At 39.3% G+C, this 26032-nt stretch overlaps 2 protein-coding genes across 2 annotated transcripts in view; both read right to left on the minus strand.

Moving 5' to 3' along the window:
- The window catches only part of LOC148741747 (uncharacterized), a 28679-nt gene extending 9742 nt beyond the window's left edge, over window positions 1-18937 (minus strand). The window contains exons 1-8 of the mRNA XM_088745862.1: window positions 18653-18937; window positions 15875-15945; window positions 15250-15278; window positions 7321-7423; window positions 5422-6453; window positions 2511-2571; window positions 2043-2100; window positions 1852-1939 (exon numbers count right to left, since the gene is read on the minus strand). The gene's annotated coding sequence lies outside the window, so the exon portion shown is untranslated. The remainder of the gene's footprint in view (window positions 1-1851; window positions 1940-2042; window positions 2101-2510; window positions 2572-5421; window positions 6454-7320; window positions 7424-15249; window positions 15279-15874; window positions 15946-18652) is intronic.
- Window positions 1-26032, minus strand: part of LOC111335551 (uncharacterized) — a 57042-nt gene that overhangs the window by 26929 nt on the left and 4081 nt on the right. The window contains 2 exon segments of the mRNA XM_088745754.1: window positions 13600-13607; window positions 23591-26009. Coding sequence (XP_088601880.1) covers window positions 13600-13607; window positions 23591-25998 — 2416 coding nt within the window. The 5' untranslated portion in view covers window positions 25999-26009.

Here is a 26032-nt window from a genome sequence, read left to right on the forward strand (position 1 = left end):
AACGTGGAGTTTACTCGGGCTCTGCTTTATTTCTAAGTTTAATTCTTTGTTTTAGATGTATAGTACTTAATAATTTACATACAGTATCAGGTGCAGCAATCTGGCAAACGTTTACACCCGCCATCAAGTTTTGCTCAAACTGTCTTTTTCAGAGAGACAATGGTTTATTTGAAGGTTGCAGTTAAAGAGGAATAGTTTACGTCTACCGGGATTGAAGCTTTCAAGACAATACGATGATATACTGTTTACAGGTTAGAAAGCTCCACATCTTGCTTAGTCCATTATTATATTTTACAGAAACCAATTCAGTCGGTGAGTTTGGCAAAAAGACACTGCCCACTAACTTTTAATCGTTTATCATTCTCAATCTTGTAACTGCTTCAACAAACAGTTTTACGGTCAGATCTCATTAATAAGAAAATTGCTTCGATGAATGGTGTTAGGACTGAGCAGCTTAAGACGTTAACCCTATCGCTAATTAAGGGCAAACTAAAATTTAACTACATAAAGGTTTAAAATGACCTCAAGGTTTGGCTTTGGTGAACTGCTTGGAAATGTAGCATCGCGCCGTGGTTTCCGCTTTAGTCAAACCCAAATTATAGAGCACAAGGTAGTTTCTTTTATCGTTTTTAAATCCTCAACAAGCAATGCAAGCATTAAGGGGAAACTAAAATTCACCGAAATTAGTATTCATGTTATCAATAATTACAAAAAATTTGATTTACAGCATTTGGAATTGGGGAGCCAGAAAGCCACGTCAGAAACCCAAATTATAGAGCATACGGTAGTTTCCTTTATCGTTTTTAAATCCTCAACAAGCAATGCAAGCATTAAGGGCAAACTAAAATTCACCGAAATTGGTATTCATGTTATCAATAATTACAAAAAATTTGATTTACAGCACTTAGAATTGGGGAGCCAGAAAGCCACTTCAGAAAGCAACGTGCTAAACACAACTTATCATATGCAAATTTCCTTGTTTTGCAGGTTTCTTCTACAACCCAAAGCTGGATACCAAGGAACACAATCACCTTAAGAATGAGACCAGAGATGATATAAATCTTGGAAAGAAAGCAAACTTGGTTCGAACCCCAATTCAGAGAATAAAATGAAAAATTGGGGTTTGATCCGTCCACCATCCCACACCACACATAACACTTGATAAGTCACCTAGCTTGTGAGACAAAGATCTCTTTGTACAAGGTAACTTGGTTATATCAACTAAGTTGACATTGTAAATGGCCACCGTAAAGAGTTTAAAAGTTGACGTTTCCAGCGTTAGCCCTTCAAATTAACTTGTTGCCCCAACCGACCCTTCAAATTAACTTGTTGCCCCCACCGACGCAGCACCACAGTACAGTATTACAATACAATCTTTTAATATATATATGTATTGAAATAGTCTTAAAATTTATTTCTCCGCAGCCATTATAATACAGCAACATATAATTTAATATATATATATATATATATATATATATTAAATATAAATTATATATTATTAAATATAATTATATATTATAATATATATATATATATATTATAATATATATATATATATTATATTATACCGCTTAATATATATATGTATTGAAATAGTATTAAAATTTATTTCTCTCTATTTTAATACAGCAACATTACAATTTGAGATCGTTTCTCCATCCAACCTCCCACACCACACCCACCGCTTTCCTAAAGATTTGTTTAGTATTTTAAAACATTGTCTATCTTGTGGTACAAAATTCATTTCAAACGCATGCGTTTTTGTTTCACCAAACGTCTGTCTTAATACACATGCGTATTACAAGATGATATTAGAATAAGATAGAGAGAATTTTCAAAATTTAATACTTAAACATTTCCTCTAAGTGGTCAGAAATGATGGCGGTCGACTTTGACACTTTGTTTGGATTCTTGAAGTAGTCATTCTTTATGTAATCTTTAAAAAGAAGAATGAAGGATTAAATGAACAATTAGACCACATTGCACACACAAAAAAGGAAAGAAACGAACAAGTACGCAATAAAACAAAGTGTACTCACCTCAAACAAGTTTCTGTTCGTCTTCAAGACCTTTCTAAACTTATAACTTTCGTGGTACCTGAAAGAGGAAAAGAAAGTGCGCAGCGTAGTTAATCAGTACTGCCTTTTTCTTTCTTGAGGCGCACAACGGTTTAACGTATATCGCAGATGTCCATTGGTAAATAGATAAATAATATAAATACAGACAAACATTTGTACTTTCTCATGATCAAAAAGACACAAAATTGACAAAATATGGGTAAATGCATTACGTGTGGCTTTTCACGCACAAGAAACCAAGGGATCGATGAGTTATTTTTCCACACATTTTAAAACATTTGGAAAATTCTGAACAGGATTGAAATCCTGTTCTCACCAAACGTCTGTCGTAATACGTATGCGTATTAGAATATTTTGGTACCACAAGGTGAACAACTTTTACAAATAATTAGCAAACCTTTCCAACTGACAGCCCTAAATTGCGCTTACCATACCAAAAGATTATCTTTGTCCTTGGTCTCTTTCCTGAGGTTGTCATTTTTCGTGAAATCTGTGTAGAAATGAACGAGAATTCACAAACAGCACTTATCAGACACTCACTGACAAGTTTTTTTTTCAGAGAAAAGTCAACCTTGAAAAAAAAAAAGGATGTATCTAGACAGACGTTTTTTACACGAAACGTACGCGTTTAAAATGAAAGTTACTAACACAAAGTAGACAACTTTTTCAAACACTTGATAAAACTGGTGAAGAGAAGTAGGTGTTGAAGAAAAGGTTCAGGAGAAAGAAACAAATGAGAAAATATAATGATTCAATCAAAAGACATCGAAAAAGTCGCGAAGAGGCCAAGACAAGAGGAGTGAGATTTTACTCTAGCTTGACGTTTACCTTCCTAACGCAAACCGAATTTCCCTGACTTTTCCTTATATTTGAACATTAGTAGTTTACAACTAACATTGTTTTTCTTAAATTTTCCCTGACTCGAGCAACCACGTGAAGCGAAACCAAAATTGTGTCCCCAGGGGCGCGATACGGAAGCCGGCCTAAAACAAAAATAATTCACCTCTCGGAAATTTTAGTCTTTGAATAATACCACTAAACCCTAAATAGACGGCAAAAGAGATTCAAAGGCCTACAGTGACCAACAAAAGATCCAATAGCTTTTAAACCAAATGAAAGCTGCAGGGTGTTCCCTGACCCAACACCAACAGACCTATTAACTTTCACCAGAAGCATGGAACCTAGAAGCGCCTAAATTCTTCTACAGTGTTTACAAACGAGCTGGCTCCGCCAGTTCGAAAGGCGGATAAGACTATTTACTGCATAAATCTCCACCCGGTGGATAGCGCAGTAATTTCTATCACCACTTTCCGCTAGAGAGCGATTTATCCCAGGCCATTGGATAGCGTTATCCGCCCTTTGAACAGCTGGGCCCAGGAGGTTATCATGCAATAAAGAAAACCGCGGATCCTTTTCAGCTTAAATATGGAATCAGAGCCGTTCGGCGTCCTCGCCCGGAAGCGCTGCACAAGTTTGATATCTAAAGAGAGACTGGAAGACTTTTCTTGTAAATTTCAAGTCTAACTCCGCACTTAAACTTGGCGGTAAGGAAAAGCAATAAATCCAGTGGACTGCTTTGTGTATTTAAACTGGAAAGGATCTGCTCGAAAACGTGACTGCTAAAAGAAATTAACTGTTGAGTTTTAAAAGAAATGAAATAAGATTTCGATCGTGTGTAGAACTCTTTGAAGACAGTGAGAAGGTCAAATGTGGTGGGAGAACCTGCGATTTAAGCTTCCTGAGAGTTTTCTGGCGCGGAGTTTTAAGTGATGCTTTGGAGAGTTGATTCACCCTCTAACCAATCGAAGCTATTGTTTAAGAGTGGATAAGAGATAAGAAGTACAGCTGCATGTCGACGAATAAGTAAGCCTATCATATCTCTCGGTCAGTAAATACGCTATGATTGGTCAATTTAGCAGGCCGTAGCTCATTGTAAGGCCTGCTAAAATTAAAAGGTTTGTTTAAGTTAAAATCTCCCCCGTATATTAAACCAAAAGATAAAATAAATACCTTACTAACCTCACTTTCTCGGTACGTGTTTAAGTTACAGAATCTCGCATTTTCTGCTCAGATTTACGGCACGCAGGAAATAAGTGTGAAAAAAAAATCGGTCCGTAAATTACTGTATTGATCCAAAACTCGGTAAGTGAACAATCGCCTCCGCTAACATGAATGATTGCATCAAATGTTCATATAAAGTTGCAGTCTAATGATTGTGCTGAAAATTTTTTCCCCTAAGAAAAGCTGTTTCAATTTTAAGTCTTTTCCACCTCGTGTTTATTCGATTTTCTGTTTAAATCACAATTTCCTCATTGTGATCATGTTTATCATCGGTAAGGGCTGTATCACTCTGTGTCGATTTAGAACTTTTCTCTATTTTTTCCCTCTTTTTCTCTTTGGAGCTTTAACTCTTCTGTAAGCCACGGAGGAAAATCGTGGTCAAGTGGTCACTCTATCCGGCGTTCAGGTAAACGTGGCGCTAATTCTCGACTGGAGGAACGTTTTGAGTCGATGTAGTTCAAAATTGCGTGATTTTTCCACAAATTATATATCAAAATTTTTCTATACGCTGAAGACTTTCCGCTGATTAATTTTTTTTCAAACTTTACTTCAAAAACCCTTGCTTCCAGCTACCTCAAAATATACCGTGAACCGATAAAATGACGCGCGTGATAAGTGCCAATACAGGCTTACATCAGGTAAGTTTGGCTTATCGTATCTCTTAAACAAGCACCGTGACCTATCTTTTTAGTTGCATATTTGAACCAGATATTGGTAGGGAACATTTACAGGAAAGAAAAAAAATTGTTCCCTAACTTTTTTCCTGAGGAATCACCTTAAGTAATATTCCATTATCATATGACCCGTCCGGCCCCGCTTGCGCAATCCCATAGAAAACCATAGTGAAAGCTGACGCGTGCAGGGCCGGTTGGGGTGACGTGAGTTGTTGCTACAAAAACTTACTGGAAAACAGTAATGAGAAAAAAGTTCGCGTTTTTCAAAGAATTGGGAGTTTCTTGGTCTGACTCGAAAATATAAAGGAAAAGTTGTAATTCCAGGATTTTTTCTGTGTGTTCGTGTGGCTGCGTGTGCCCCTCTGTCGCGTCCTTTTTAAATTGAAGATCTGCACATGGACCGTAAACTGAACTCGCGACGCTAGAAGAACGCTCAAGTGAATGAGACCGTCCTCACAGTCCACTCTAACCAGAAAGTAAATTCTGATTGGCTGAGCCCGCGTTGTACACAGCCCATCTTTGCGACATAAAATACCTAAAATTATGCTTCTATGTTGTGTCCTTCTGCCTCAATGTGTGTTTCTTAATGATAACAAACCACTCACCTTGGACACCTCATAGAGAAGATCACAATCCATTGAAATCCAAGATGTTTTATATACATCGATATTCCCTCTCTTCCTCGAATCCTGTTTTAAAATAAAAAGTACAAAACTCTCCTAAATTTTTTCCGTTTACATACAAGTTTTAATATATGAAGTCTTGTCTTAAATGGGTTATAATTGAATCTTTTTTGAGATTTTTTGGGTAATATACACTTCTTACACAAAGTCAAACATCTGATCAGCGCATAAAGACAGACCGGTGTACGAAACAGTTCATCCTTTTTGGGGGGACCAAGTCTTTGCATCACAGATCAAGACTAAGGAAGAGATTTGTTGGGGACACCAACCCATGAAAGGGTCAGCATTTAGTCTCCCATCTCTTGTAAAAAGTCAGACGTCCGCTCAGCGCATAAAGACAGTCCAGTGTCCGAAATAGTTTTTCCCATTTTTGGGGGACCAAGTCTTTGCATCACAGATCAAGACTAAGGAAGAGACTTTGTGGGGGACACTAACCCATGAAAGGGTCAGCATTGAGTCTCCCATCACTTGTATGAAGTCAAACACCTGATCAGTACGTAAAGACAGTGCGTAAAGACAGTCCAGTGCCCGGAACATTTTAACCACTTATATTGGGCACCAAGTCTTTGCAATTGAAAGTCAGTACAAAGTCAAACTTCTGTTCAGCGTAGGTAGACAATCCGTTTTTCCCTTCACAGATGAAGACTAACGAAGACATTTTGTGGGTGAAACCGACCCCTTTGTATCATAGATGAAGACTAACGAAAACTCCAATGTCCTAAAGGAGTAGTTTTCTAAAAATGTGTTATTCCTCGCATCGCCTATTAAATCTTAGCCCAGTTTCATCGCAATTTGTTAGAGTGAAAACCTCGTGGAAGCATTTAAGCAAAAGTTAAACCTTACCTTTCTTGCACTTGTAATGTTTCTGTGTTATCTACATCACTACTTATCTCAGCTCACGAAATAAGCTGCACTGGCAAACCTCAAACGAGATTGAAAGAGCATCTGTCTTTCCTGGGAAGGAAACAAGGAAACCATTAATGACACCCACAGAGGACGCCATTGAATTCTATGATATAAAGCTGTTCCGCTGTTGTTTCAGTATAAAAACAGAGATACGTGTGCATTTGATTTGAACAGCTTCGTAAAGATGCTTTGCAGCTTCGTAAAGATGCTTTGCCGCTTCGTAAAGATGCTTTGCAGCTTCTGGAAGATACTAATTGAAATTGATTTCGGTTACACTGTAACCAATTAAGCATGCTCTGTGCGCAGTTTAGTGATTTAACGGGCCAGGCGAGGGGCTTAAATGTTTTCTAGAGCGAACGGAAACTGATCCATATCCATTAAAAACAGCCGCACATTAGCATAAGAACAAGCGTGAAACAAACATTTGACTAATCTTTTCATGCCGAACTAACTTCATTTTAAAAACAAATATATCTTCACTAAATAATTTGGATATACCAACAAAGTTGAAATGGTAAATTGGCCACCGTAACGATTAAAATAGCTGAAATTTATCTTCACCAAATCTGCCGTCTATACAGCAAGCATCCTCGTGCTCACTTTTTATTATTCTCTTTTTGCGTAGATATTAACGCTTATGCTTGTGCCTAAATAAAGAGAAACATGTCCATGAGAAGTGAGATGAGAAACATTTTTACTGCTGGCTACAACACGTTGGAATATTTGGAAACAATTTAGAAGTCTAAATTTAGGGTAAAGATCCACCTTTGTCCACGTTCTTAACAACCCCATTAGGCATGGATACCATTTTGAATTACTGATGGTGGTGCAAAATCTTCCAGTTCACCATCAAATTGTACACTACACATCTGAAGTGAACTTGAGAACATATCTCAAAACAAAAGTCTTCTTTACCTGCTTCATCAGCTACTACTTGGATTTCACAACAAAGCAATCATCAATTAGGATAAATTCAAATTCCATCCTTAGGGCTGAACCCACCCTCCACTACTGGCGCCTATCCGGTAACAAAAAAAAATTTTTTTCTTCAATGTTTTCCTTGTGTTTAGATTTATAATGACATGATTTGTACAGAAAAGCGAGCAAATAGACATTTCCTTTTTGCAACCCCACTCTACAATGTTTGTTTTCATAAGTCAGCCAGTCTGTTGCTTTGTTACCAACAAATATCCATCCTTTGCTTTGTTTCACCTTGAAAAAGGAATGTCTGTGAACCTAAGTTTGGCAACATAATTGAATGACTGAGACGCGTTTACAATGGAGTTCATTTTTTAAATGAATTCCTTAAAAAGCAGTAAATTCTAAAAAGTACAATTCTTTCCATATTTATAACATAAATGAACATTGTACCCATCATCTGATTCGTCAATTCAGTTTCCAAGCAGATGCTTTATCAGGTTAAGCATTTGATCAGTGACAACTATAGATCCCTTTGAGAAAATCTAAATATCAGATTTTCAGATGTTGGCATCTGTGCAATCTCTCAGTCAGTTACCAGACTGTATTCAGTCATTCAGTCAGTTACCAGACTGTATTCAGTCTCTCAGTCAGTTACCAGACTGTATTCGGTCATTCAGTCAGTTACCAGACTGTATTCGGTCATTCAGTCAGTTACCAGACTGTATTCGGTCATTCAGTCAGTGACCAGACTGTATTCAGTCTCTCAGTCAGTTACCAGACTGTATTCGGTCATTCAGTCAGTTACCAGACTGTATTCAGTCTCTCAGTCAGTTACCAGACTGTATTCGGTCATTCAGTCAGTTACCAGACTGTATTCGGTCATTCAGTCAGTCAGTCACCAGACTGTATTCGGTCATTCAGTCAGTAACCAGACTGTATTCAGTCATTCAGTCAGTTAGCAAACTGTATTCAGTCATTCAGTCAGTTAGCAGACTGTATACATTCATTCAGTCAGTTACCAGACTGTATTCAGTCATTAAGTCAGTCAGTAGACTGTATTCAGTCATTCAGTCAGTTACCAGACTGTATTCAGGCATTCAGTCAGTTACCAGACTGTATTCAGTCATTCAGTCAGTTACCAGACTGTATTCAGTCAGTTACCAGACTGTATTCAGTCATTCAGTCAGTTAGTCCTTCAGTCACACAGGGGTGGATCCAGGAATTTTTGATTGAGGGAGGGGGGGGGGGGGGGGTCGAACCTTTGGTTCAGAAAGTACTGTTGGACTCATTCGAGGCAAATTACTTCTCCCCCGCACTCTCCACACCCCCTCCCACCAGCCGCGGTTGCACGTTATAATTCCTTGGCCGCTTACCGTTTACTTGGATTCAATAATTTAAAAAATCACCCAGTTAAAAAGTGATATACGATCCTGCGGATGTAAGAATTTCAGTCTCAGAGTTGTAAGCGTCAGGTCTGATAGGGGGGGTCCGGACCCCCCGGAACCTCCCCCTGGATCCGCCACTGGTCACACAATCTCACACAAACGTTACTGGTGTTTAGGTCCTTATCATTGAATTCATGTTACTGCAACCATCTTTCAGTTCATTTAATGTTTACTCAGTCAGTAGAAATAATGTCTATTAATTGTTAATCAGTTGATACATGTCGTTGATACATGTAGATTAGTTAGTCAGTCAGTCAATCCCCTTGAGCCACATGTTTGACAGCTAGTCTGTTGGATGGTACAATGCAGATGGGCAGTTTTTAGTCTGTCTGTGGACAGTCAAAAGATCCAATCGTAAAGTATGTTAATCAGTGGAAAAGTTATATGGCTAGATATTGATAAGGAAGTCATCAGCCACTCGGCCATCTGTAATAATAATAATAATAATAATAATAATAATAATAATAATAATAATTTCACAAAATCAGTAAAAATACAGGATAACAAACAAAATTAAGACAAATTAAGCTACAAATATTAAAACAAGTTTAAAAAGTCTCTAGCTGAGAGAAGTCTTGAATCTCTTTGGTATTAACAACTGTTCTACAGAGTAGCAGAATTCATCTTATGTCTGCATTATTTTGCTTCAACTTCATTCAGCAGAACAGCAAATAAATTGACGATACATGATCGACGTCCTTAATAATAACAATAAATTTTTCCTTAAAAATATTTCACAAAAAGCAGTTCTCTAAAAAAAAGAAAAATTCAGTAAACTAAGCTACATAATAAAAAATTGACTACTTAAATTCTGGCTTGCGCACTTTCCGATGTAATTTCCTGAAGAACTGGCTCTGTCTCTACGTCAGTGCAAACCATGCGCAACATTTCCGCTTCTAGATCCCTAATCTCATTGTGCCTTCGAATGATCAGCCCCCCATGCCGGCAGACCATAGCATGATCAACGGTAAAAAAGTCCCCACATGTGCAAATGCCAGGTAGGTCAGCGATCTCCCAGTCATACCTTAGTTTAATTGCGTCTCTGGATTCTCTTTTGTTCAAATTAAAATTCATCTCCTTTATCGGGATCACTGTCAACCAATTCGAGGCTCCTTTCTCCGCAGCTAGCTCTACCGCGCGTTCAGTTTTGCTGAACAAGGATTCCCTCACTTGCTCACTCTGTCTCTTTAACAATTCATCTTTTTCTCTTTGTGCATTCGCTTGCAGGGTCTTAATTTCCATCTCATCCGGTGGCTCTTGGGCTTGCTTGATAATTTTCCACACAGGAGGGCCTGTGATCTCAACAGACGCCTCATACTCTTGTGATGCGGTTCTGGCTGGATTGATTAGCCCAAGCCCGCCTAAGTGAACAGGGAGTTCTAAAAGATCCCGTTCTTTCAGTGTGGTAGCATGCTCGGTGATAGCCGGCAGAAGCAAATCCGCTATGGCACGCTCTAGCGGTTCGAGAAAAGGGGCTAAGCCTGGCAGAGTTCTTAAAAGAGATGTCCAACGGTACCTTAGTCCAAACACAAAGGCTGCATAACTAGATTGAGGTTGTGTTGTAGCGAATTCCGCCAGTCTGGTTACTTGTACAACCCATTCCTCAAATTTTTCGTCAACATATTCTTCAAAAACAGCTCTAAAACCAAGAGCCGCTCCTAAATGCTTGCGACCCTCAGTTGTGATGTTAATAGTTGTCTCGCTAAAGATCTCCTTAGCAGGTCGCTCTTTTTCAGGTTTCAAAATGAGCCAGCATTTTTGGGGGTTTGGCATATATCCCAGTAGAGGCCCGCTGACCATGAGCTCGTCCTACCATGTTTTCACATCCCCTAGGGAACCGCACCCAATTGCGTCATCCGCATACCAACATTGGCTAGCTGCGCTCTTGACTTGTAGTCGCGTTATGAGTGGCTGGAGGCTGATGGCGTATAGGCTGATGGCAAGCGGGTCGCCATGTGTAGCGCCTTCGGATGATCTCAGTTCCTGTCCGCCCACGATGAAGAGGCGTGCGGGCTCCCTGTAAGTATTTATTGCGTATGTCGCTATTGATGGGCATAACACTCCAATATTATGCAGGGCGGCGGCTCTATTCAAGGAGTTGAAGGCGTTCGACGCGTCTATAAGCAGAACGGCGTCGCTGTTGTCATGTTCAAAAAGTTCCAGCATTACGTGAATGGCCGCCTCGCTCCCACTCCTATGACCGGCGCACACTTGTAAAGAACCACTCGCATCTATAACATCCGGTTTGGTGACATTCGTGACACATTTTCCCATGGTCCTCCTTAGCACTTCGCCCACTCCAATCGGTCGCACCGCTCCTTCTCCTTTGTCAAGGGGAATAAGCCGATTCGCTAAAATTGCATCGAGACCCCGAGGGTCAACATATTCCGTGCATAGGCGTTTGGTCATGCTGGCTACAGGTTCACATAGTTCTGTTCTTGCTCTCTTAAAGGCCCATTTCCAACCGAGAGGCCTTGCGCGCCCGGATCATTTTTCACATATGAAAAATACGCTATTTTCCTCGTAGTTGCGGAATCGCTTTGATATCTTCTTCCATCTTACTAATTAGGGCTTTCAAAGTTCCATCTTGAATCATGTGCGAACAACAAACTATCGTAGTATCCATATCAGTAAATACTTTTTAATGCTTACATCTATGACGGTCAAAAACGTCATTTGAAAAGTTGATGCCGCCGAAGAAGCGGTCTAGAGGAAGGCCGAGTCTGCCCGGCTCGGCAAAGGTTATTCGACTTCGAGAGCCTGTGTATGATTTAAGGAGAGCAAGGAAAACAACCATGGGTTTCGGTAACACTACAGACAGTGCTTTTGCAGAAATGTTATTGCATTGTTCCTACGATGGAACTAGAGACTCCGGGGAGATTTTTTCGAGGTGAGAATAATTATTTGACCGATTTTTACTTGAGATCCTGAGATATGTACGTAAGCGATCTCATTAGTACAAGTCATTATTCTATGATTGAAATGCGTAAAGTAAATCAGTTTTGGCCAATATTGGTTGTTTGTTTATTTTTTATTTAGTGTTGAAGCCGAACAATTTCCTTCAACATCAGGTAAGCTTTGTACAAGTTTTATACACAAACTCGTTTTATGATTTTTCAGTCTCAAATATTTAGCTGCAAATTTGTTCACTGTGTTCTTCACCAAATCTTTGTTTTTCCTTTTAATAGTGTTTGTGAATGACTATCAGAGTTCGCCAATTAACAAAAGCCCGACTCCAAAACCAAAGCAAACGACTGCAAAGGATCTCGGATGGAAATGGGCCTTTAAAGGATTTACAAGTATGAATTCTTCTGATGCCGTTTGCATCAATACCAGAGGGCGGCCCGCCCGAGCCCTTAGTTCTTAGAGCGGCGTCCCTGACCATGTTTCCATTGATCTCATAGTACATACTGTCGGGAACGTCCTCAATAGGGCCAAACAGGAGAGACCCTAATTGGACACCCTGTGGGTCAGGGTGTTTTTTCCTTTAACTACTCCATGACGTCATCAGAAAGGGGTAAGATCCCTCCACCTTGATCATCACTTAGATATCGTAACGCCGAGTTGACTTGTCCCGTCATCACAAGATTTGCAAAAAATCTTTGACCTATTTGGAGGGTCTGTCGCCCTACGAGGGTTTCCAAGACGTCTCTATCATGCGTCCTTCACGGAGAATAGAATCAACCTCGCCTTTCTTCCATAAAGTAAGACGCTTTGCCAAACAATCCTGATGATCTTTTGATTTCGATTTAGGACCGAGCTTTTGTAGGCAACGCGCAAGGAGAACAATAGCAATTCTAAGAGCAATGAATTCGATTTCTGAGTCATTGTTCCATTTGTTAATTAGTTCTTTCAATGTATCGATGGATTCTTTTCCCGTTTTTCCGAAAGGGACTAAAAATGTATTCTTACGGCATTTGGATATTTCATCGTAGGCGTTCTCAATAATCGACACGTTAACAATTATTGATCGTCCTTCATCATCTTGGCCCCAGATAAATGAAGGACGCATCATAATAATAATAATAATAATAATAATAATAATAATAATAATAATAATAAAAACTTTATTTAAGTGTCAGATGTATTTAGCTGTACAAGCACAAGCTAATTGGGGAGACTAATCTAATCAACGATTATTAATTAATAATATAAATTCAAAAATCTATAAAACTAATTACTAAACCGTAGTAATTAATAAGTAATTTCATCAGCAAGTTATACTGTCACTAAATTTAGAGACTGCAATGCAGTCAATGAAGCAATCAATTAGTTACTAATTCAGTTAGCCAAAGAGTTAATCAGTCAGTGTGTCATGTATGATTCATTAAATGGGTTATTCAATTAGTTTATGAGCTATTTTTTTCTGGTTGGTCAATTAGTCAGTTCACCAGTCAGTGAAACAGGGAACAAATTGGCAAGTCTATCGGTATGTTAGAGAATCAGTCATTCAGTACAACTACTGGTCAGGAAGTCTGTAGCCAGAATGTTAGAGTGTGTATCATTCAGCAAGTTGGTCATTAAAGCCACAAGTTGATGAGCAAGTTGCTACATGTGACAATCAATTTAAAACTTCAGCACCCCCACCAGGCAACCCATCAGGCATTTGAACTTTCCAAGACTGGCTTGTTTAAATTTGCATGTTCAAATGTCCCCCGAAAAAAGAAAAATCAGTGAGCGTCACTTTGTACACTTTGACCAAGCTTCAAAACCTCAACTTTAGGAACTAATTTTTCTTCTGAGGCTGTGCTCTGAGAAAAATTGAAGGGAGCCTAGTGCTCTGAAGCTGTGAAATCCAGGGTGCCCAGCATATGCTTTTATGAAAAACTAAGATTCCTGAGTCATCCAAGTGCAAAAGTAAGGTGCCAGGGGCCACTGGACACTGTTAGGGCACAGTCCTGATCAGTCTGTCAAACAGTTAATCAGTCAATCAGTGAGTGAGCCTAAAAGATGCAAGATGTTCATTCAACCTAGAAATTTCTTAATGTAGAACAAAACTAAAAGCCTTGATGGAAAGACGCAATTTCTTTTGGAGTAAGATAATTGGCTATCAGAGAGCCATTTTAGGTCCAATGAGGAAAGAAGCATGAGAAGACAAACTGTCAATCAGCAGTGATTAACATCCCTCATTGCACATAATAATCATGAAATCAGGTGAATGAGCAAAGTGACCCACATTTTTTATGGGACAATTTTGGTGTACAAATCATCCCTTATAGATTGGACAATTTGAAAAAAAAAAAAAATCATTGGAGGGAATAAAAGATATAGACCCCAGAAACTTTGAGTAGATGATGTTTAAAATTGTGTGATTTTTCCACAAACTATATATGGATGAAATTGTTCCTTACATTCAAAACTTTCTACCTTTCAAGTTTTTTTTAAGTGTTACTGTTTTTAAAAACTGTTGCTTCCAGGTACCACAAAATATATCATGAACAGATAAAATGATGCACATGATTAGTGTCAGTTTAAGCAAAAGTGGGGTAAGTTTGGCCCATCATACAGAATTGTGCAAAAGTAATGCAAACACCTGATGAAATTCAATGAAATTCCTGTCTTTTTTGACAAACTTTGATCCGAACCAAAATTTGCACAACATTTCGGCGGATTTTCGAGGCAGCTATTGCTTGGATTCATCCAAGATTTCACGGATCAATTCACTGGGGACATTAACAAGTCTCAAAATTTTGAGAGAAGGTTTGTTTCTCCCAAAAATGACATTTAAAACTGCAATGTTAACATCCTTGTGATTCCCTTTGTTTCACTGCATTTCTCATTATGATCACTTTCTCTCAACTTTCAGATGTACTCATGTTCATGATTTTAAAATGAACAAGGAGATGCACTGGGTGCCCTCCAAGGCCTTCATCAAGCTGAAATATTTATGACAACCATCACCATGGAGATTCACCAATGCCACGAATGTAAACAAACACATTGGCAATTTCTGTTCTGAAGTTTGCATCTCAGTCATCCAATTCCAATGAATGCAGTGCATCAGAAAAAGAAAGGATAATCTTAACCAAGCAATTTTTAAAAGAAGAGGTTACATACAAATATTTGTTTAGAAGGACAAATGGAATGTTGTAAAACTGCAATTACTGCAGGGATAAATTAAGCAGTGGATCAGATTGAGTTCAAAAGCAACAGATACAGTTTAGGATTGAGTTCAAAAGCCAAGCCACCAAATAAATCTCTCATTGCCAGACAAACCTTAGTTGAGAAACATGTCTTTCTAATTCTTTAGAAGTAGATGCTTTCCATTACAATACAGTTTGTGTGGAAAAAAATAATTACGTGTGTTTACCCATACATTACCAAAATCATAATAATCAGTTGCTAGAGCTCAACCCTGTGACACCAAGACTTCAAAGGTTGCAACTGAGAAGTTAACTAAAATCAAATCTGAAAGAAAACTGTAGATGCCATATTCCCAAAAGCCTTGCTTAAAAACTAGGAATGAAACCATACTAACCTCTGTAAAACAATGCAAATCTCTTAACTCTAAATTTAAACAAGAAAAGCAAGACAAACATTACTATGACTGACTACATGAAATTTGAGGTGGGGTAATAACATGCATTTTTATAGCTAGTGTTGGTTATGGGAAAACTCATTTAGACACGTTTGATTTAGATTTCTTTTCCTGCAGGGTTAGTTCTGCCTCTTTCTGAAATCCCCAATTTTATTCTGTCAAAACGCATCATAGCTCGAATCAAAACAAAATGGACACAGTTCATGCAAGCGTTTGAAACCTTTTTGTGACAAGATATTATGATCTCTTCTTTTGCGTTCATTACATGACAGGTGGATCAAGCATGAAGTGTGTAGAATTGTTTTGTCTTCCTCAACCTTTTCATCATGAACTTTCATTCCATAAGAAAATTGAAGAAATAATGCTCTTTGTTCTAGCAAAATGACACTGAAGTTTGCAAAAAAGTTCAATAAAAATTCATACAAAAAATAAACAAGGCATCTGACAGGATGTGGCGGTGCGGATCCACGTAATTCCCCTACTTCCGCATCCTCCACATCCTTGGGGCATTTTTCTGCATAAAACTAGAAAATTTCTACATATAAGCAAGAAAGCAACTGCTTACCATCCTCAGAAGCAAAAATAGTGAAAAGATTGATCATTTTGAAGAAGTTATTCACCCGTCTTGCTTCCTATCTACATGGATAAATGTGTAAAAATTCAGTGATTTCATGTTTGCATTTTAACTTGACTTCTGAGTAAACTTTATAAGCATCTATGAAGTTATTTAAATGGTTTTCTTTCATCAGAATTTGTTTTTGAGAAAATATGACTTCAGAAAAAACTACTGTGCACTGTGTTTTCTTTCTTGCTGTCTTTTGTGTTTTCTTTCCACATAAGCAAGCAAACCACTAAGGAATAAATGGGTAAAATATTTTTCTCATTTTCTTCTTGTTTTACATGGGGACCAATTGTCCAAAAAGTTTTCTTTTTTGGTTAAACCAAAGGCAGCGAGATTAAACCAATTTGACCCATAAATTATAGGGGTAGACATCCCTTCCACCACAGCTGGTCACTTGCATTATGATCACCGGGAGAAGAGGTTTTCCTTTCATGCAAGAGCAAGCATTACCACGACGTGATGCACAGCTCGAGTGCTTGGGGGCAATAGCAGGTGCCATCCTTAATATAGGTTGATTTCGTGATATAGGTTGACCAGCAAATGGTTTGTGTGATGTTCATGCTTAATATTTTGTCCAACCAGTCCAAAGAAGAAATATAAGATGCAATAAGTTGTGGAAATATTTTGAACTCAAAGTGCTACCACCGATTTTGGAAGATAAACATGCAATAAATTTGACTTGAAAGATAATTCTTAGTTTTATTTGAGAGTTGCCTCTTTAAGTAGCCATTCTAAACAAGTAGAGGACAACATAACAAACCTATCCATGAGAAATAAAAAAAAAAAAAAAACAGGCAAAAAGAGATGGATGTGCAAACTGAAATCTTTTATTAGTGTGGTATTGCAGTGAAGAAGAACCAGCACTAGAGTGTTGCAGTGACCTCAAACCTTACAGTGTAACATGTTTGTAATTTCAAACTGAAGGTGTTCAATGAAATAATTGATGCAGTTTAATAACCTGTAGCTGATTGTACAACAAAATAGCAATACATGTAACATCCGAGTGAATCTTGAATTATCAAATGGTAAACACCACAGCGTACACTATTGAGTTATGGATGCACGTGGGAGGTTGCTAAGCATGAAAGAAGCGTAAGAGTCGCTCGAGGCAACAGCCAAGAGCGACTCTAGCTTCTTGAGTGCTTAGCAAACCTCCCAAGTGCATCCATAACTCAATAGTGAACGCTGTGGTGTTTACCATTTGTTTTATAACATAACATTGATAAATGGTAGCTAAAGAGTTCCCTTTTATTTAACAAATCTTACGTGGCCAGAAAAAACAAGCGCGTGCGGAAAAATAGTCTTTGCATTTGCTCGCGTCAGCAGCGTACACCCATGGGCAAATGGGGGACGCTAAATTGACCGATCAGAGCGCGTGCTTTACTTTGGTTATGTTATAATAAGAATTAGCTGATTGACCCCAAGCCAGGTTTGTTTATATTATAATCGACCTCTGAACCTCTATCACATGCACTATCGGCCAGCCAAAGACCAGCACACAGTAAAGATGAGTAAAACCAGACCAGGTAAGTCCTGAGACTTTTTTTCTATTGCAGTGTCGGTGTGTTGATAATATTTCTTGTAGAGATGAGGTGTTTGTTCTCTTCCGGTTGCAGCATTGCATTATTTTGAACCCTCCATGTCCCACTAAATAAACCAAACCCTAAGCAACTAAAATAATCCAAAAGGCCAAGTCCAGTAAAAAGGAAAATACAAAAGGACCTACTGAGAACTTAAAGAAAGTGCAGTAAACCATGACTGACCTAATTACAAGTTATAATAGTTTTGCCAGCATTTGATTGGTTGAGACTGGTAAATTAGATACATTTGCATCCTTCTCATATAAACACAGTGAAAAGAAAATGGAAAAAGCATATTCCTAGCCCAGTATTAGGCTAGCGAGAGTGCACTAATTGAAAAAGGGGCTGTACATGCTGTGAGTCACAAAAACAAAAGGTTCTTATTACACGGAATAAAATAGTAACATATTGTGGTGTATCTTATTTACACCACCCAAAAGTTATTGCAGAATCAGGTGGCTCAAGTTTCAACAGGCTTTCAAATACTTGACACCAGTTCAGTACTTAGCAACAGCAAAACACACAAGTCTCACTTTTGAAATTTTTCAAGCGACAGGTTTTAACTTGTGTTCTCTTACAGACTTAAAAACTTCTTTAAATTCCTATATCTTTTTTTTTTCTCTTTACAATGAACGGTCTCATAAGTGATGAAGGTTAGGTTGTGTCCCGGGCCAGGTAATTACATTCGCCTTAATATTCTGATTAAGATTTTCTTTTTTCGCTTTTTTATGAGAAAATTCGATGCACTTGTGCGCACATTTACACGTATTTTCACGGTGAATTTAAAATGCAACATCAACACCAACAACAACTGCAAATGTAACCGTATTCTTGCCAACTCCTTCCAGACTTTTCAAATACCTTCTCTCTTGCCTAAGAAAACTCTTTTTAAATGCGACTTCAATTATACATGTTTACCGCCTGCAAACACAGCTCCAAGAGTGTTTTTCGTCGCAAATCAAGCGCACGTGCTCAAAGTGTTTATTACTGGATTTGAATTAACCGCAGATTAGTCAAAAAATATTAATATCACAGTATTCTGGCCGGGCCACGAGGGCACCTTGAAAGTAAAAATAATTGGGGAAAGACGTTTCTTGAATGAAAAGAGTTTGTATAGTAGTTGTTGAGGTTTAATTTTTACCTGGCTGAATGTCCTAATGCTCTCCATCCTGTCTCCATTCGCATTCTGCGGCAGCTGTTATCACTTTTCCATCCAAAAACGACCACACGACTATTAACTTGTTCTAAAGGGCAAGTGATGCTTGAGGCCCAGTTTTCAGTCCCAGTTTAAGGTCAAAGCGAGTAGATTGGTTCATTGTTTCCTCTCATATTTAAAGTTCCGTCGTCTACGTAAGTACTTCCACAACGCAGGGATATCGAAAACCCTGTGACGCCGCCATATTGGCATCATTTCCACTTGTTCCCAGTATTTCCGGCAAGACTCGCAACGCAACAAGCAAACTTGCGCGTCAACACGCAAGCTAACCGCCTCCCGGTTAGCTCAATGGATAGAGCGCTGGACTGTAGTGCGGGAGGTCGAGGGTTCGAGCCCCGGCCGAACCAACACTCGAGGTCTTAAAATAATTGAGAAGAATTTGCTACCTTTCTATAACATCAAGAAATGGTTAGATATTCTAGTCTTCTCGGATAGGGACGAATAAATGGAGGTCCCGTCTCCTGCAGGGTTGGGGCAGGAGACGTTAATTTCCCACACACGAGATTACTGTGTGATCATAGTTAGTAGAGGAGACTGGTTAGGAAACGCGGCAAACTTCAGTCGGATAGGTTATTGTTCGATTTTATCGAGGTCACCTGACAATGACCCTGCACACATAAATCCAAAATGGCGCCGCGGGCTTGTTTCGACAGTCACGTAGCGTTTAAGTTTTTGGATTTTCTCCGTGATCGAGCGACATCTTACCTTCAAAATATAGCTAAAAACATTAATCGAGTCAGTGGACATAATGCCAGGTGAAACTTTTTCAGTATTTGGCTGTGGAACGTGTAGGAGAAGTAAAGGAATTGGAATCTGGAAGCTACCGGCGCCGCGAAACGCATAATACAAGAATTGGCGAGAAGACTGGCTAAAAATAAATAAGTTACTCTATGTTAGATACTTTAACCATATAGCCTTTATACTCATTTTGTCTATAAAATAATCATTAATGAGTAATATTTAATATGTTGCAGGTTGTAGCTACCAAATTAATCTTTTGTAATAAATTACTTATTGACAAATTGTGGCAGGCTCTTAATTCTAACTATATCTGCCTTTCTTGTTCTTTGCTGGCTCTACAAATTTCCTTTCGTAGTGTTTTTGTGTTCATTTGTTTACATTGAATTTTGTGTTTCTTCCCCTCTACTAACTATGGTGTGATGGATGTCCTCCCCTGGGGTGGGATGGGTGGGTTAGGACAGCAGGTCCACATCAGCTATTACAGCTGCCAATTAATCAACCTGCATAAACAAATAAATGAACTTCAACTTCAACTTCACGCAGATCTTTCTGGAAGTAATATTGGGGCTTTGGGAGAATGTTGTGAGGTCCCAACAACTTTTAGGCCGAACGTCGTCCCAAAAGTTATCGTTTTTATTCTTGAATAGGAGTGAATGAGCAAGCCTTTGGGCGAGTGGAAAGCAGCAGACTTCGAGTGATTGCATCATTGTCATCATCAATCTACATCAGAGGCTTCTAATTACGTGTTGTAATTAGATGATAAAAACATTAAAATATACTTCTTTTGTTCTTTCCAGAATTATGTCAAAGCTGTGTTTCCTCATCCTTTGTGCGCCGATAGGTTCGATTTTAAAGATTTGAGCAGCAGGTACCTTCAACCAATAGTCCTCTTTTCATTATTACAGTTGGACGTAAAAACGACCGACCTCACTACATGTTTGGGAAATAAACCCCCCCAAACTGTCCTTTCAACTCCCCAGAGCCTTGAGCAAGGTATCCTGTTTTCCATAGACTTTTAAAATATCATTAATAATGATGTAGCTGATAGCATTCCCTACACTATGGCCATGACTAGGTTTGTACAGTTGAAATCAATATCGCATAACCAACGGTCAGGTGACAGTTAAAACAAATAACTATTACATCTGTTACCAGTGAATAACTTTAACACCCAAAGAGTTATTTTTCCCTCTCGCTTTTATTAATTTATCTTTTATTTGTCAAAATTTTCATTCCAAGGTGCCTTCTTGTCAAACTTACAAATAATCAATGACGAACTTGTTAAAAGAATCGAAATGCTGAATGCGTGAAATAAGACCAACTAGTGTAACATTAAGTGCTTTTATTATATGTCGTAGATCTAATGAGCAGTCTGCTCGACTTACTTATGCATTTCCCGAGGAAAAAACTTATGCACTACTATCGTTTTGACTGGTGAAGTCCTCTAATGATTGTTTCCTTTTTTACGACCACTGTTAAAAAAAAAAAAAGCTTTATCGCTTATAGATACAAAACGAAATTATTTGGGGAATAAATCTCAAGTCAAAAAATGTTGCCTTATCGGAGCAGGTCCAAACAGAAACCATGAAGAACGCTCCGCGCCTTATAAAAGTTAGTGTGATAAACACATTTCCGACTATATACATCAGACAATGGAAAGCTTCTTTGAAACAAATTACTTGACATTTGATCAGTCTGACTAAACTACTACTTTCGAAGAAAAATAACTTAAAAATTCGATCAACTTAACTAACCAATGACGGCTTCTAAAAAATAAATTATATATTCTCAATATTCGATCGACTGCGTAATTCAACACTTTCGAAATAGAGGGCTTTTACAATTTGATAACTGCTAAGCTTCCACAAAGAGTACATTGATTAGGTTCCCGCTCCAGGTCATTACACGTAGCAGTTAGATAAACATTTTTCAGAATGTTTCGCTGTATGTATCATTTTCGTCCCTGATATATAATTTCCTTCCCCCACAGGGAAGCAATAAACATTTTTAGGTCTAATCAATAGGGTCCACTTTACTCGTGCCTATCAAGGTGTAGTTGACTTTGGCCAATTTTCAAAATCAAATGTCACGTTGTCGCCAATGAGCATAAATGAAGCCCACTGAGATACTTTGTCAAAGCCGTTACTCCTCATCCACTTCCTAGACTCGTGAAGAGATTCGCTGGCACTTTTACCGCGGAACAAATGATCGTAGAAGCAACTCATAAACTCTTCTGTTGCTTCATCCTCCAGTGCCCATCGTGCCGCCAACACCGAGCGAGCACCGGATCCCAGGAACGCTCGGGCGATTCCAATAACTCCCTCTGCTTTGACCTGTCCACGCGCACTGTGACAACAGCTGAGAACAACCAGTTTCGCTCTCACCTGAACTTCTGAAATGTCTTGCATCGTCAAAAGGTAGTCTTTCTCTCGTGGAGGACAGTCAATAGGGTCCTTAGGAAAGAGAACAATCTCTCCTCTATCGGGACTACCATGGGCAGCAAAATGTATCAGGCTAACTGAATTTATCGCTTGGAGTACAGCCTGTTTTGTTGCGCGGTCTCCAATCAAGGGCTTTACGCCAAGACGACTTCCAATCGTCTCGGCTTCCTTTCTTGCACGTGGCAATGGTTTTACTTTTGTGCGTCTACCTTTGTACAATACCTCTCTAACCTCAGGGTCACCGACTATCAGCGCACCACTCTTACTGTGGTACTCTTGAGGACTGTCCTGAATGAGCTTCAGAGTAGTCATGGAGGGAACGATCCGGATCTTGAATGTGTCCGAAAAATATTTGCCCTCTTTGTCAGTTAAGGCTGCAAATGGCACTTGGTACATGCAAGAATCAGGGACAATTATGATCTCTGGCTCCCTAAGTAAATCGACCACAGAGGCGATGATTATGTTGTGACACAGGTGGAGATTCGTTTTAGTGATGTCCTTTGCAGGGTTGCAGAAGCTTTCCTGTAAAAACTTGTCTAAGTCAGGGACTAATCCGGTCAATTCATTTTTGTTCGGGCTTGCTTCCTTTTCTATAAAACGAATGGCTCCTTTTGCTTTGAGGATCCAAAATCGTACATCTGCTTTACCAACTGAGATGTAAAGGCATGTTGAGTCACTCTCCTTCATGATAATGTTCTGAATGCCACACCAAGATTGTGGATTGCCTGAAATCTGCTCTTCAATAGAGAACTGAGCTGCCATTAAGTCGGCTAGGCCTCTTGCCCGTTTAAGCTCTTCGACGTAAAGAGCATCTTCTGAATTCCCGGTGGAGGAAAGCAACCAACTAAGCAACTGGTAGGTAGAGGCGCCGTGCTCCTCTAAAAGAGATATTTTAAACTGATCGCTGTCTTTAATAAAACCCCGCAAAGTATCGAATTTTTCAGTGCAGCGATAAAGATACGAAACGGCCTCTTTACGGTCACATTGTGATAGCCTCAACACTGCTAGATTACAAAGGCATTTAAACTCAATGAGATTGTGTCCAATATCCTTGCTTAATAAGAGACCCTTCTTGAGGTAATCTTCAGCTACGTCATGATTACCGAGTGATTTAAAACATTCTCCTAAATTTACGTATTCGACTGCTTCCTCAGCTCTGTGGCCCATTTTCAAGTGAATACCGAGGGCTTTCTCGAGATATTCTTGAGCCTTGGTATATTCACCGCGCTGAAAAGAAATAACGCCAAGATTTCTGTAATCTTCTGCTTCTCCTCCTCTGTCACCGAGTTTCATTCTTATTGCACGTGCTTTCTTTAGATAATCGTCACCCTTTAAAAATTTACCACTCGAAAAAAACAAATCCGCCAGCTTTCCATAAATAATGGCCTCAGTTCTTCTGCAGCGAATACTCTTTGTGATTAAAAGCGCTGCGTCGAAATATCTAAAGGCCTCGTCATGCTCACCAAGCCATCCGAACAATGTTCCTAGGTTTGCGTAGCATACTACTTGTCCCTTTCTGTTACCCATTTCTATTCTGATCACAAGTGCTTTCTCTTGATACTCTTGGGCCTTGTCATATCTACCAAGAGATTGAAACAATGTTCCTAGGTTTCCGTAGCTTGCTGCTTCTCCTTCTTTGTCACAGATTTCTATTCCAATAGCGAGTGCTTTTTCTTCATACTCTTGGGCCTTGTCATATCTACCAAGAGATTGGAACAATGTTCCTAGGTTTCCGTAGCTTGCAGCCTCTCCTTCTTTTTCGCCGATTTCTTTTCTGATAGCGAGTGCTTTTTCTTGATACTCTTGGGCCTTGTCATATCTACCAAGAGATTGGAGCAATGCTCCTAGGTTTCCGTAGCTTGCTGCTTCTCCTCCTTTGTCACAGATTTCTTTTCTAATAGCGAGTGCTTTTTCTTGATACTCTTGGGCCTTGTCATATCTACCAAGAGATTGGAACAATGTTCCTAGGTTTCCGTAGCTTGCAGCCTCTCCTTCTTTTTCGCCGATTTCTTTTCTGATAGCGAGTGCTTTTTCTTGATACTCTTGGGCCTTGTCATATCTACCAAGAGATTGGAACAATGTTCCTAGGTTTCCGTAGCTTGCTGCTTCTCCTCCTTTGTCACAGATTTCTATTCTAATAGCGAGTGCTTTTTCTTGATACTCTTGGGCCTTGTCATATCTACCAAGAGATTGGAACAATGTTCCTAGGTTTCCGTAGCTTGCAGCCTCTCCTTCTTTTTCGCCGATTTCCTTTCTGATAGCGAGTGCTTTTTCTTGATACTCTTGGGCCTTGTCATATCTACCAAGAGATTGGAACAATGTTCCTAGGTTTCCGTAGCTTGCTGCTTCTCCTCCTTTGTCACAGATTTCTATTCTAATAGCGAGTGCCTTTTCTTGATACTCTTGGGCCTTCTCATATCGACCAAGAGATTGGAACAATGTTCCTAGGTTCCCGTAGCTTGTTGCCTCTCCTTCTTTTTCGCCGATTTCTTTTCTGATAGCGAGTGCTTTTTCTTCATACTCTTGGGCCTTGTCATATCTACCAAGAGATCGGAACAATGTTCCTAGGTTTCCGTAGCTTGCAGCCTCTCCTTCTTTTTCGCCGATTTCTTTTCTGATAGCGAGTGCTTTTTCTTGATACTCTTGGGCCTTGTCATATCTACCAAGAGATCGGAACAATGTTCCTAGGTTTCCGTAGCTTGCTGCTTCTCCTCCTTTGTCACAGATTTCTTTTCTAATAGCGAGTGCTTTTTCTTCATACTCTTGGGCCTTGTCATATCTACCAAGAGATTGGAACAATGTTCCTAGGTTTCCGTAGCTTGCAGCCTCTCCTTCTTTTTCGCCGATTTCCTTTCTGATAGCGAGTGCTTTTTCTTGATACTCTTGGGCCTTCTCATATCTACCAAGAGATCGGAACAATGTTCCTAGGTTTCCGTAGCTTGCTGCTTCTCCTCCTTTGTCACAGATTTCTATTCTAATAGCGAGTGCCTTTTCTTGATACTCTTGGGCCTTGTCATATCTACCAAGAGATCGGAACAATGTTCCTAGGTTTCCGTAGCTTGCTGCTTCTCCTCCTTTGTCATAGATTTCTATTCTAATAGCGAGTGCTTTTTCTTGATACTCTTGGGCCTTGTCATATCTACCAAGAGATTGGAACAATGTTCCTAGGTTGCCGTAGCTTGCAGCCTCTCCTTCTTTTTCGCCGATTTCTTTTCTGATAGCGAGTGCTTTTTCTTGATACTCTTGGGCCTTGTCATATCTACCAAGAGATTGGAACAATGTTCCTAGGTTTCCGTAGCTTGCAGCCTCTCCTTTTTTTTCGCCGATTTCTTTTCTGATAGCGAGTGCCTTTTCTTGATACTCTTGGGCCTTGTCATATCTACCAAGAGATTGGAACAATGTTCCTAGGTTTCCGTAGCTTGCTGCTTCTCCTTTCTTGTCGCCAATTTCTATTCTGATTGCGAGTGCTTTTTCTTGATACTCCTGTGCCTTGTCATATCTACCATGGGATTTGAACAATGTTCCTAGGTTTCCATAGTTCGCTGCTTTTCCTTTTTTGTCGTCAATTTTTATTCTGATTGCGAGTGCTTTCTCTAGATACTCCTGGGCCTTGTCATATTTTCTAAGCGACTGAAACAATGTTCCCAGGTTTCCGTAGGTTATTGCCTCTCCATGTGAGTCCCTATTCGTTTTCATAATGGCCATTGCTGACTTATAAAATCTTACGGCCTCTGCAAACTTATTTTTATCCTGGAGTATCTTAGCTAGTGTTAACTGTAGCCATCCTTTTTCGAGAGTATTATCAGATTCCTGAAAGAAGAGCAGTTGTTCCCTGACGTATTCTTCAGTACTTGTGTTGGCAAATAGTGTGGAGTGGGCCTTTATTGCTGTAGTAAAGACACCTTGGTAAAGTAATTTTGTATCTGGAATGTCCTCTCTCAATGCCCCATTACGTAGCAAAATGAAGCATTCCTGGCACATCTTGATAGCTTGTAGAACACGGGCAGTGTTGAGAAGGAAAATGGCCACAGCTAAACCTATGCTGATATGTAACGTGGTGGGTACTTGCTCTTTTGTGTTGTCCATCATGGCCTTGTTCGCTGTTGGTGTCAGAATTAAAGGA

This window comes from Stylophora pistillata, chromosome 1 (assembly GCF_964205215.1).
Source record: "Stylophora pistillata chromosome 1, jaStyPist1.2, whole genome shotgun sequence".
Lineage (NCBI taxonomy): Eukaryota > Metazoa > Cnidaria > Anthozoa > Scleractinia > Pocilloporidae > Stylophora > Stylophora pistillata.